This window comes from Dermacentor andersoni, chromosome 5, assembly GCF_023375885.2.
Source record: "Dermacentor andersoni chromosome 5, qqDerAnde1_hic_scaffold, whole genome shotgun sequence".
NCBI classification, from domain to species: domain Eukaryota; kingdom Metazoa; phylum Arthropoda; class Arachnida; order Ixodida; family Ixodidae; genus Dermacentor; species Dermacentor andersoni.
In genome coordinates, this window is record NC_092818.1 from 156,981,910 (window position 1) to 156,994,090 (window position 12,181).

A 12,181-nucleotide genomic window follows, 5' to 3' on the forward strand; every position below is an offset into this window, starting at 1 on the left:
ACCTAGTGCACGTTGTTTCCAGTACAGTGAAGTACCTGACAGTTACTTTTTGCTTACTGAGATTTAATTACATAATGGTAAATAATGATCAAACTCCGGACGTTCTACCCTAAATATCAAAGTGTCAATTAGGCTTTTGTAGGCACAGCCAAGGGACATCTAACTCTGGTATTTTCAGCGACGTGCTAATTGCGTACTGATATTTTCCAACTAAAAAATGAGCCCCACGAACTATGGAGAATACCACGTGATTGAGCTCCCACCCGCATCATCAAGCAGCGCCCTCGAACAGGCACCCTCTGAGTTAGCCAGAACAGAATAAAGGAAACAAAGAAAAAACATCGTGATCGAGCTAGTGCATTATCTGCCGCGCCAAGGCTGAAGCAACACGTCGCGTTTGGTGTTAGTTGGAAATATGCTATGATAGTTGGTGTCTTAGCGTATATAAAACGCACGAATTTTTTTTTCTTTTTTTTTTTTTGCCCGAAGCCTATCACCACAAAAGCGAATTGACAACGTCAGTGCAAAGGTATAAAGGTGTGTGTTGTTTCGTCTCAGTCGGTATGTCTTTCCCTAACAAGCAGAAGATAAACGTGATCCTTGCCTTGGCAGCTGCAAATGGCAACAAGAGGAATACCGCCGATATACATCAGTCATGGAAGTGTGGCAGTAGAGCAAACACATCGACTATCGTCAGAAATTACGAAAACCTGAGACAAACCGGCAGCTTCCAGAAATAGCGGTGGAGGACTCGACCTTTTGAGTCCCAGCCTACGCACGCATGTTACAGCATTTACGGCCTCAAACACTCCTGCTAACGTGCGGGATGTGGTCAGCCAGGTACCAATTTCCAAGTCATTAATTTGGAGTATTCTAAATGACTCGGCCTTTCACCAGTACCACCTTAACCTGCAACGATGCTTGGAAGACAGGGACCTGCAGAATCGTCTAGATTTCTCGAAATGCGGATTTCACAAAGCCGACGAGTCACCGGACTTTTCGAGCAACATCGTGTGCACAGATGAAGCCAATTTTTGCAGAAACGGCCAGGTAAATTTGCATAATGCACGCTAGTGGAGAGACTCCGATCCACACTCGGTGAAACGTACTCGGCACCGGTACCAGTGGTCATGCAATGTGTAGTTCACAATTTACGCCGGTGGCATAATCGGTCCCATCTTCTCCGATCACACACTGACGGGACAGCGTTACGTGGACAAAATCCTTGAAGGAGTGGTGGATTATTTTCTTAGCGAAGCCCCGCTGTCACGTCTTCCACTTCTCTGGTATCAGCAAGGTGGGGCGCCTGCACACAGCAGCAGCCGAGCACAAAACTTGCTGGATGGGACTTTTCGTGGGTAATAGATTGGAATGCACGGGCATGTAAATTGCCCGGCTAGGTCACCTGACCTCTGTCCACTCGATTTCTTTCTTTGGAGTTATGTGAAAGATCGTGATGCATGATCAAGACGGACGTCAGATGAGCTCAAAGCAAGGATAACTGATTTCTGCCGCAGAATTCCAACGTCGGTCATCGAGAAAGCCAGTGAAGATGTGATAAAGCGGACTCAGTACTGCGTAGTTGCAGAATGAGACCTATTCCAACACTTCCTCTAGGCAGCCGCTGGTGTTGAACGGCGCTTACGAATTCATTAATAATAAGGGGTCATTGAAATGTTTCCGTCTTTTTTCGTTTCTTTTTGTACCGACATCCGGATTGCCAATTCGGCTAATTTAAAGGTGGTATATTTACTTTTTTGAACGTATCGGTTTGGCTTTTTTGTAGAACGTGCGTCGCTTTGCGGTCTCTTTATATCGCTTATATTTTTTGACACTAACCTGTTTTTGCAGCATGTATACACTATCATGCAAAACAAGACCGTCCCTTTAATTTGGCTTTGGTCCGAAGCAAGTTTCTGGTGCGAAATTTAGCTGCACGCACACTCAATACGGTAGGAGCACAGCCGGGATTTTGAAACATTCTATTCCTATTCCATTGCCTTTCGCGTTTCGTGCGTGGTAAGAGCGGCGCTTCGGTAGCGTTATCAAAGGGCTTTTGTTATCAATGTGATCAGTCGGCCTTGAGAGACGGATACTAAGTATGACGTAGAAATGAGAGGAACGAATAGCTGCGAAGCCGCGAAACTGGCTGTTGGTGCTCCTTCCAAACCATTATCAAGGTGATGCGCTGTCTCTTCGTTTTTGCGACAGGCAATACAGTTGCTTTTAATCAGCTTATTTGAGGGCGCTGCTTTATGATGCGGGTGGGAGAGCAGTCCCGTGATATTTTTTTCATATTTCGTGAGGTTTCTTTGCCAGTCGGGAAAAATGGTGCGCAATTAGCACATCGCTCAAAACACCTCAGCTAGATGTTATTTGGGGGTGCCTACATATGCCTCATTGACAGTTTAACAATTAGGACAGTACTTCTCGAGTTAGACAATTTATTGCAACTACCAAATTAAATATCAGTAACAGAAGAATTACTGGCGGCTACTCCGCTGTACTGGAAACAATGTGCACTATGTTTTATTCGAGTAACGCCACTGCTCTTCTTGTAAGTCTGGGTGCATGATAGTTGGAGCGCTGAAATGAGGCCAGGCCGGATTCGCTCGATATCAGAATCAACAGCAGTCATGCGCAGCAGCAGCTATACTCGGACTCACAGAAAAAAGAAGAGAGAGAGAGAGATAGAGAGAGAGAGGCTGCAGTTTCGCCGGAAAGGCGAAGCAGTTTTTCGAGGTCACATGATGTTTTTCAAATGCAAGAATATATATATATATATATATATTACAGCACCAAACGTCATTAACTTCGGTGCAGCGGATGCCGAGCACGACAATTTCTTCGTTCCCATGTACCTAGATAGGAGCTTCCGAAATGGAGCTTCCCTAGAGGCACGCGGATGCATGTTTTGGAAATTGTTGAGCGTGTACCACACGTTTTTCGTTCGTAAAAAGCATGGCAGTTAGCACATATGAAGGCTAAATTAAAAAATTAAATTATGGGGTTTTACGTGCCAAAACCACTTTCTGATTATGAGGCACGCCGTAGTGGAGGACTCCGGAAATTTCGACCACCTGGGGTTCTTTAACGTGCACCTAAATCTAAGTACACGGGTGTTTTCGCATTTCGCCCCCATCGAAATGCGGCTGCCATGGCCGGGATTCGATCCCGCAACCTCGTGCTCAGCAGCCTAACACCATAGCCACTGAGCACATATGAAGGCTGGCAAACAATTGAAAATATTGTAATTTGAGATTAATCTTGCGATGGAAATACCAGACCTGATGTCACTATCATTATGGCCACTTCATGACACCCCCAATATTGACCAAAAGGTTTTACGCTAATTTTGTTCGTAAGAGCAAATTTTAGTCAATCGTCATGCTTTACATACAAATAGTGAAGGCTGCCGAAGACTGGTAAATATCGCTTACGAATACAAAGCTTCTTAAATTAATGTTTAAATTAAGAACAGTGCCGGACACAAAGGCAAACGAAGAAAGATACACACACAGCACTGTGTGTTTCTTTCATCGTTTGTCCCTGTCTCTCGAGCTGTTCTTATTTTAAACCTTTGGGGCAGTTCATATGGCAAATTTGACGGTACCCACATTTTGATGCAATCTCATTTTCTTGTGTGCTAACATTCCCACCTAACTTCAGATGCTATTAATCATCACATTTCAACGCTTACTCCTGACGATATCGAAACTTAGCTAGCCGGGAAGGAAGAAAAGGTTGTCCGTTATCATATCAGACGGATGCCCCTTAAGCATGGTTTAATTTCTCTAAGAAAAGATTATCTATCGCCCTTTCCACTCTAAACCGGTGTTACCCGTACAGTTTTACAGATAACGAAAAAGAAGGCACCGATAATCGAGCGAGGGCCCGAGGTTTCCGTGATTGTTTCCGTGGAGGTTTCTGTGATTCAGGGCCTTTAGAGAAAGCATTGTTTATTTGTGCCCTTATTGCAACGACGTATCATGGGGTTGGTTCGGAGGTGGAGTAAGACTATTACTACTTACAGAGATGCGAGTATTCGTTCGCTATCTTGCCGCGTGAATAACGTGTTTTATCCTTTTTAAAGGTAAACATAATGACAAAAATATTAATGAGAGCTTGCCCATACCACCCAAGAAAAAGTGCGTCGGGTTTAAAAACCAATAATAAAATAATTGAATAAGTATCAAGGCGATCTATATTAACAACTGCCTTTAAGGTTCTAATAAAACAGGTTAATTGAGTTAACAAAGAGTTTTGATATGGTAACAATGAATGGCCTCAATTGGGATCACGTGCTAACACCCGATCACTTTTACTTCTCACACAACTTATTCTCACCGACGAAAAAGGTCTTCCACCGTTGCGAGACATGTATAGTGCTGCCATCTCTTCGCACAAGAGGAAGCCATCGATTCAGAAAATCTTGCCACTAGCCGACAGACAGCGCGGTCATCGCCAGCATCTCGTGTTCCCACGGTCTTTCTTTGAATATCGGAATTGGGGCTCCACCATATTGCCCGATATTTACAACTTTTCGAATCTCCGGGTGTTTAAATTGCGGGCTATGGAAATTCATGGTATATTATTATTAAGGCGAAGGCCTTAAATGGTTCGCTGCAATGGATAATACTCGGGAAAAGCGGCGTCTGGTCCAGTGATAAAAAAAAAAGTTTACAAAGAATATCATCAGCAGCAATGGCTCATATCCGAAAATATATAGCATAATCTGGATTGGCTCACACCCCCGTAAGCGAGCAAAGATACAAAGATCGAACATATTCTCTATTCAAAAAACGACCTACCTCTCTCTCTCTCTCTATCTCTCTCTCTCTCTCTCTCTCTCTCTCTCTATATATATATATATATATATATATATATATATATATATATATATATATATATATATATATATATATATATATATATATATATGCGTCTGTCAGTTATACTCATTTCTAATCGACATGGACCTATCTATCGATCCCACGTGGTGAACCATGATGGAGGTCCGAAAAATTATTTCAGTTTGCATTTACTTCTTGCAACTATGTAAAGTCTCAATATGATACATGGACAAAAGCCAATGAGTGCCTCACAGAGGTCCCGGATCCCGCCCAGTAGCAGCATTACAGCGCACATAAAAAATGCGTATTTGTTACCAACAATATTAATAATTAAACAAACAATTGTACTTGATGTATAAGTCTACAACATCAATGTATCGCACGTAATAGCATTGTCGAGGTTCTTGGGAGAATTACAACCCGATTTCCAGCGAAGCTGTTTCTTTCGAACAGTTGCAACAAAATTTTAAGTTTCTTTTGACTATATCGCATACCTTAAAGAGTTTCCCGTATATATATATATATATATATATATATATATATATATATATATATATATATATATATAACTGTTCCGTTTGAAACCTTGCCCACAAGTGCTGCTTTGGAGCACTTCTTGCTGGCAATTTTTAAAAAGCCAGTAATTCATCAGCGTACTTGTTACTTCGCCATAACATTCACCATGGTGTCCTACCTTCCTCCCAACCCCCTCCACCCTGATGTCAATTTCCGTTAGAATTGATATCGGTTGAGTTAACAGTTCTCCCAGGGCGGCGGGATAAATTCTCTGTTCGCAAAACACATTAATAAAACTCCGAATAGCTTGGATGCGTAATTTACTGCAAAATCCATAATTAGTCCCCTGCGTTTGAAGTTTACTTGCATGTTGCCCATAACGTGCCCTTGATTTTCGCAAATTATAAACAAAATGTCTTGTTTAGTTCACCAAGGACATCGCAGAAAAATTTGAATAAGAATTTCTTTTTTTACAAAGGCTGTGCTTAATCCAGCCATACTTCGCACAGAGAGTTTCCATAGCGCACCACCATTTTTCGCTAAATTGGGTCTTGGCGGCTGTTATAGTTCTGCCACGGCAGCGGGCTCCATTCTCTCCGGCTCCTTAGGCGCGCTCATAACACTCTAGAGTGCTTGCATACGTAATTTACTGCGAAAGCCCATGCATTAACCTGTCTCCATTAACTGTACCCATTAACATGTACCCATTAACTTGTCCTTGCTAGTCACCAAACAAAACGAATCTGTCTCTTTTGTTGTATCACGCATGAAAAAAGTTTAAAAAAATATGACCGTACAATAATTATTCTTAATGCTTCTAAATGAGCCAGAAACGTTAACACATAAAATGCTGCTTATTCCTTCACAGTATAAGATATGTGAATCGCAGATTTCTCCCGGGACATTGGGAAACCTAGCTAATAGCAGCAGTGTGATATTTTCGAACATACTACTTACAGTTATTTTACGGTGTATTTCATTAACAGGCATTTACCACCGCACATCAACTTGGCGGATTGTTCCCCTTATGTTCGCAAAATTTGACCTCATTTGTAGTTGTAATTATGTCAGCGCAGCCGTCTAAGTTTTACACCGCTCGTGAAACATAATAATAACGCTATGGAGCACTTGTATGTGTACGTATTATACTGGAAAATGCGCATTTTACCCACCCATCTGGAACATTGCGTACACATTGGCCGTATCAAGCCCATAATTTTCACCGGATATAAACAAGATGCCTCGTTTAGCTCACCGTGGACACCAGAGAAACAAACTACGAATTTCGTATGATGCACGAAAACACAGGGAAAGACGGGTATTTAGTAGTTACCTGCAACACTTCCATTTAAAGCAGGAAAGTGGAAGCTTCGCAACACATTGTATTTCAAATTCTCTATATATTCACGGAACGTCAACCGTCCCTTGTGCTGTTGTTTTAGGAGTCTGGGAAACATATAGATTTTCGGCAGTATGACACACTCGAACGCTTCAATGAGCAACTTTCTACAAAGCCTGTAATGAACCTACACAGAATAAACATATATCGCTCGCCCCTCGCAACATTGCTTCGTACTTCGTATAAATAAAAACACCGTGCCCTGCATATTTTACCCAGGATACCGGGGGAAAAGAACTAAATGCCGTGTATAACGCATAGGAATTGGGAGAAAGCGACTATCAGTAACTGTTTTCAGAGCACATAAGCAATCTACGCAGTGCGAATTTTCAGTACACGTCACAAAAATGTGGCCCTCGTTTTTCAAAATACGGAATATCTGCTGTTTTTTTTCCCCTGCCTGCGACAAGTAATAGTGCAGCTCTTATTTAAAACCAGCCTGAAAATCGAATTGTCAAAGTCAGAAGAGACACATTCCTTTAGAAAAATTCAAGTCAGTGTTCTGTTGGTATTGAAATGGCTCTGCACGTTCGACCAAGATCATTTTCACTAGCATATCTACGATAAGTCGTGATTACACGATTAGATTGGACTGCTATACCTGTAAGAGGTTTAATTAGATTGTTGAAGTACAGACAGTGCCCAGCGCATTAAACCCATAGCGGCGTGCACCGCTCGTGTTATCTTTGCGGACGTTTTATACGCCGTCGTGGACAAGACGTTGTCAACGTCGACCCCCTCAAGATCTACTGTGACCCACTCATAGTGACAAGCTGTCAGGTCACCGGATGGCTCCCTTTTCGTTCCCGGTGGTAATTGTAGAGGAGGATTGGAACGCTATAGTAAGTCGTCCTCTCCACCGCTTTTTCTCATGAATGCCGCTCACGCTCGGAGTCCGCGCTCTGCCTAGATTGTCGCCGCTGTGCTGCTCCTAGTCCGATCAAATGAACACATTAACAGTATTATTATACTGAGATTACAACGCTATGCAGGCTATCTCTAGACAGAGATTAAATAGTCCCAGCATTTGATAAACCAACGATATCGTGCCATGATTTCAAGCCGATTTCATGCCGGCTGATTGTAATGCTTTATCCGGACCTCCCCTTCGCCCGCAGGTTAAATGTACGAAACTGATTGTGTTTTCGAATACGGAAGTAGCGGTCCCAAAAACCTGGGCATGATGCAAGATGAGCACGCTTACATTTGTTAGGGCGGTAACTGACCAGCATCAGGCGTTCTCCGCAACGCGAGTATTTATTTGTGCCCAATCCCGCGCGTGGTCCGCTATATAAGGCGTCCCGAGAAGGCACAAAAGACAATGCTCGCTGTCGAAACAGGAGATGCGCAGTAAAGAAAAGCGTCACTTATGTGGTCACTCTAGTAAGAAAGAAAATTTTGCCCCAGCTGTAGTTCTGTTCGACTTTCCAGCGCGCAGCCGCAAGTGCCCGCTTTCAAAAGTAGGGGGAAGGGGGGCAAGTGCCCCCCTTGCACCTCCGGTAGATACGCCTATGCCCCTCCTATAGGATTACTTAATGCATTACCACGTGTGCAGCAGGCTTTCGCCTTCACGCGTTACAGGAGTGTAACATGCTGCCGACTTTTCGTCTTGCCTACCGCACAGTTACTTTTCGTGACTATAATGCCTACTATATAAAAATGTTAAGGCCTCAGCTATTTGTAAGGTTTTTTCTTAAACGTGTGCTAGCGTCGGAGATTATTGATTGAAAGTGCCAAATAGCCCCCCTCCCCCAAATAAAAATAAAATAAAAAATGAAGTGACAAACACATGATATCCTGGCGTAGATCGTGGTGTCATATGTAGGTGACTGGTCTGCACTGGAGCAATAGTATGCTATAATTTTATTTCCTTTCAGAGCTGTCCATGACGCCTACAAGAATATTATACTCTGGTCCACAACGTTATGTTGACAAAGAATGCTATTGTTATATGAAAGCGTTTCTAATTCTTTCTGTGGTACCTTAAAGGGACACTAGGATAATTTGCGCTGCATTAGTGAATTACTCTTCATCCGTCAATACCAAAAGAACGAAAGACATGTGACAATGTCACCTTGAATTTCTCCCAATGTCGCCGTCGTGGCGTAGTGTATTTGGCACTGCGCTGCTAAACTCGAGGTCACGGGGATCAAATCCTGGCCATGGCGGCGCATTTCGACGAAGGTGAAATGCAAAACACACGCTCGTGTACCATGCATGCGGTGCATGTTAAAAAACCCCAGATGGTCAAAATTAGTCCGCAGCCCCCCATGCACCAACGCATGCCTTATAATCATATCGGTCTTCTAGCACCTAAAACCCCAGACTTAATATTTCTTTTAATTTGCCCCACGTGCACATAGCGATGACTTCTAGGGCCTATTGTTAACTGCTCATTGGTAAAGCCGGAATACATCGTATTATAGACGAGCCAAATATTCAACTTTGCGAGTTTTATTAACATTTACAAAGCCACAATGTCCTAAATACGAAAAAAATATGCATATAATTTGAAAATCACGACGTCATACTTACGTACTGGCACTGTGCGCTTGGCGCGAAATTAGAAAAGTGGAACTTTGACCTTCATTTTCTCTTCCAATAATCGACCTATTACCGCTAAGGTGAGAAAAATAAAGTTAAAGAATACTCTACCACAATAAACGGATTTAATTTTTTCTATCAGCTATCAACCTATTACCGCTAAGTTAGCAAAAATAAAATTATGAAAGAATACTTTACCACAATAAACGGATTTAGTTTCTTCTATCAGCTATCACCCTATTACCGCTAAGTTAACAAAAATTAAGCTATGAAAGACCACTTTAGCGCAATAAACTCATTTAGTTTTTTTTCTCTGCACCGCACCGTTAAAGTGCCCGCCAGAAGGTAGGCCCCAGAAGCACGTGACGTGCCCACCTTTTCCAGCATGGCCGAGTATAGAGCGGTTTCGCGACTGGATGCCGTAGTCCATCCGCTCGGCGCAGGGCGATGAACAGGGGGACCAGGGCGACCAGTCGGACAGCACGCAGTCGTCAGCACACGGCACGGTGCACTCGCGTTCCTTCATTATCGGCGACTCGTAGATGATGCAGTGCGCGTCGTCGACCACTGTCTGCCTCGCGCAAACAGAGAGGGTGGAGAAGGAAACGTACAGCTTGCAGAATGAAGCACAGAAATGGCTATTATGCGATCAGTTTTGTGTGTGTGCGTGTGCGCGCGCGCGCGCGTGCGTGCGTGCGTGCGTGCGCGTGCGTGCGCGTGCGTGTGCGTGCGTGCGTGCGTGCGTGCGCGTGTGTGTGTGCGTGCGTGCGTGCGTGCGTGCGTGCGTGTGTGCGTGTGCGTGCGTGCGTGCGTGCGTGCGTGCGTGCGTGCGTCTGCGTGCGTGCGTGCGTGCGTGCGTGTGTGTGTGTGTGTGTGCGTGCGTGCGTGCGTGCGTGCGTGCGTGCGTGCGTGCGTGTGCGTGTGCGTGTGCGTGTGTGTGTGTGTGCGTGTGCGTGTGCGTGTGTGTGTGTGTGTGTGTGTGTGTGTGTGTGTGTGTGTGTGTGTGTGTGTGTTCTGCCACCGTACTTTGCAACATGACCAGTGATATACAGTATACCCCTTCTTCCCCCCCTTCCTTTTCATCCTCGATGCAGGGTAGCCTGCCGGTCTAAGCCGTGGTTAACATGGTTCAGCGCCTTGCATTTCTATGGCGTCTCTCTTTTCCACATATGTTAGTTGCACAGGGAACGCTGACAACACCAAGTCGCACGTGCGAACAAACAGAAAAAGAAAGGGAGAAAAATGGGAATACAGAATAACTGTATCCGAGTTTTAAACTTAGCCATACTTTCGCTTTTTTTTTTAATTTTCGCTTTAGTAACGGCAATATCTATGTGCTTTAGAAATCCGCACTGACGGTAGCTCATTGTCATCGACTTTGGTTGCTGACAACCATAATGAATTTAGGCACAATGTATCTGTTGCATTTTTAACACGAAATATAGCCTCATCCTCGAGCGTTAAGCTACAATTTGCATAGTTTTGCATACAGTTATAAGCTGACACGAAGCTCAGAGCACAGCTGTCATCACGCTCTTACAACATCGAGGGCCATCTGCTTATCGATTTAATGAAGTTTCTTATTGATTAAATTGATTGCTCAAGGAACCTTAGAAAAACAGCAAATTTTAAGCCTTGGCGTGTTAGCGAAATAAATGTAGGTGACATACGTTACACTGTGTGTGCTCATAGATATTGTGAATTGCGTTGGAAATTACATTTGTGCCAAGTTAGGCGTCCTATATCGCTTTTAAGAAAGAACTCTTCGTTAAAATAAGTTGATTATCAAGTGTAACGAAAAATAAAACACTTTGGGAACTTCGTGATTAGCATTATGGCGTAATGTTAACAAAATGTATTACACTTCACGGCACCTCCCAGCATGTATTTCCAACGTTTCCTTCTTCCTCATCTTTATTTCCTTCTTTCCAGCGCTCTTTCCATAAGTGTATGGAAGCACCGTAAGTTCCCTTTCGTTAGCATCCTGTCCTTCCTTGACTGTCTCTGTTATCTCTCTAACAACTACGAGTTGTTCGCTAAGGAAACCACAGTAATTAAAGTGATTAAGAGTAGTTGAACAAGGAATGTCGCCGCCGCCAATGTTTCGACAACGTTACTGTTCGGAAAGTTGGCTCCAGTGACATTCATAGTTTGTAGGGGTGTTCGAATAGTGTTTTTTTAGGCCGAACTGAATACGAATCTAATAGTGCGAGAAGCGAATAGAATATCGAATATTTCTCGACTATCCTTCGAACAATGAACAGCCTTTATTACAAATAATATAAAACGATGTTCGCATCCAAGTATTCTTAAAGTTAGTTTTTGTCATTACATAGTATGTTAAGAAGCGTTCTTCATTAAAAGCGCAAATAGAGCATTAGGAGGAAACGCATATGCACAGGACTCCTCAGAGAATGCGAGTAATCACTGTATAGCCAGTAAAGTATGGCTACACTAAGTGACATCGCTTGCTTCACTATGCAAGTTCTGATGTCTTCTTTTTATACTATGCTCGCGGTGGTGAAAATTCACAATAAGTTTCCTCCAATATTATATTTAATTGGTCGCAGTTGACGTTCTGAATGATTCGGAAAGTATTAAAAAAATAATCGCATTTACCAATGATGGTTATTAAATTTGAAGACCGAATTGAATAGGACCATTTTTCATACCTTATTCGAAAGTTTGGAATATTCCCACGCCCCTACTTATTTGACCAATGCTCAGTCACTTCGAGCCTGCATCTGCCTGTGAACGTCTGTGGTGTTGAACTTAACCAAAATTGAGCGAGTTCTAATGCGTGCATAATTGTTACATGTTCTTTGCAAGAAGGCTCTATTGTTCCACGGTCGCCACACTGTTAATCAAG

General features: G+C 43.2%; 1 protein-coding gene across 6 annotated transcripts in view; it reads right to left on the reverse strand.

The window, feature by feature from the left end:
• The window catches only part of LOC126531446 (thrombospondin type-1 domain-containing protein 7B-like), an 834,929-nt gene that overhangs the window by 211,752 nt on the left and 610,996 nt on the right, over positions 1 to 12,181 (reverse strand). For all 6 annotated transcript variants that reach the window (XM_072288436.1, XM_055071177.2, XM_055071178.2 and 3 more), the window contains one exon: positions 9,688 to 9,883. In XM_072288436.1, coding sequence (XP_072144537.1) covers positions 9,688 to 9,883 — 196 coding nt within the window. The remainder of the gene's footprint in view (positions 1 to 9,687; positions 9,884 to 12,181) is intronic.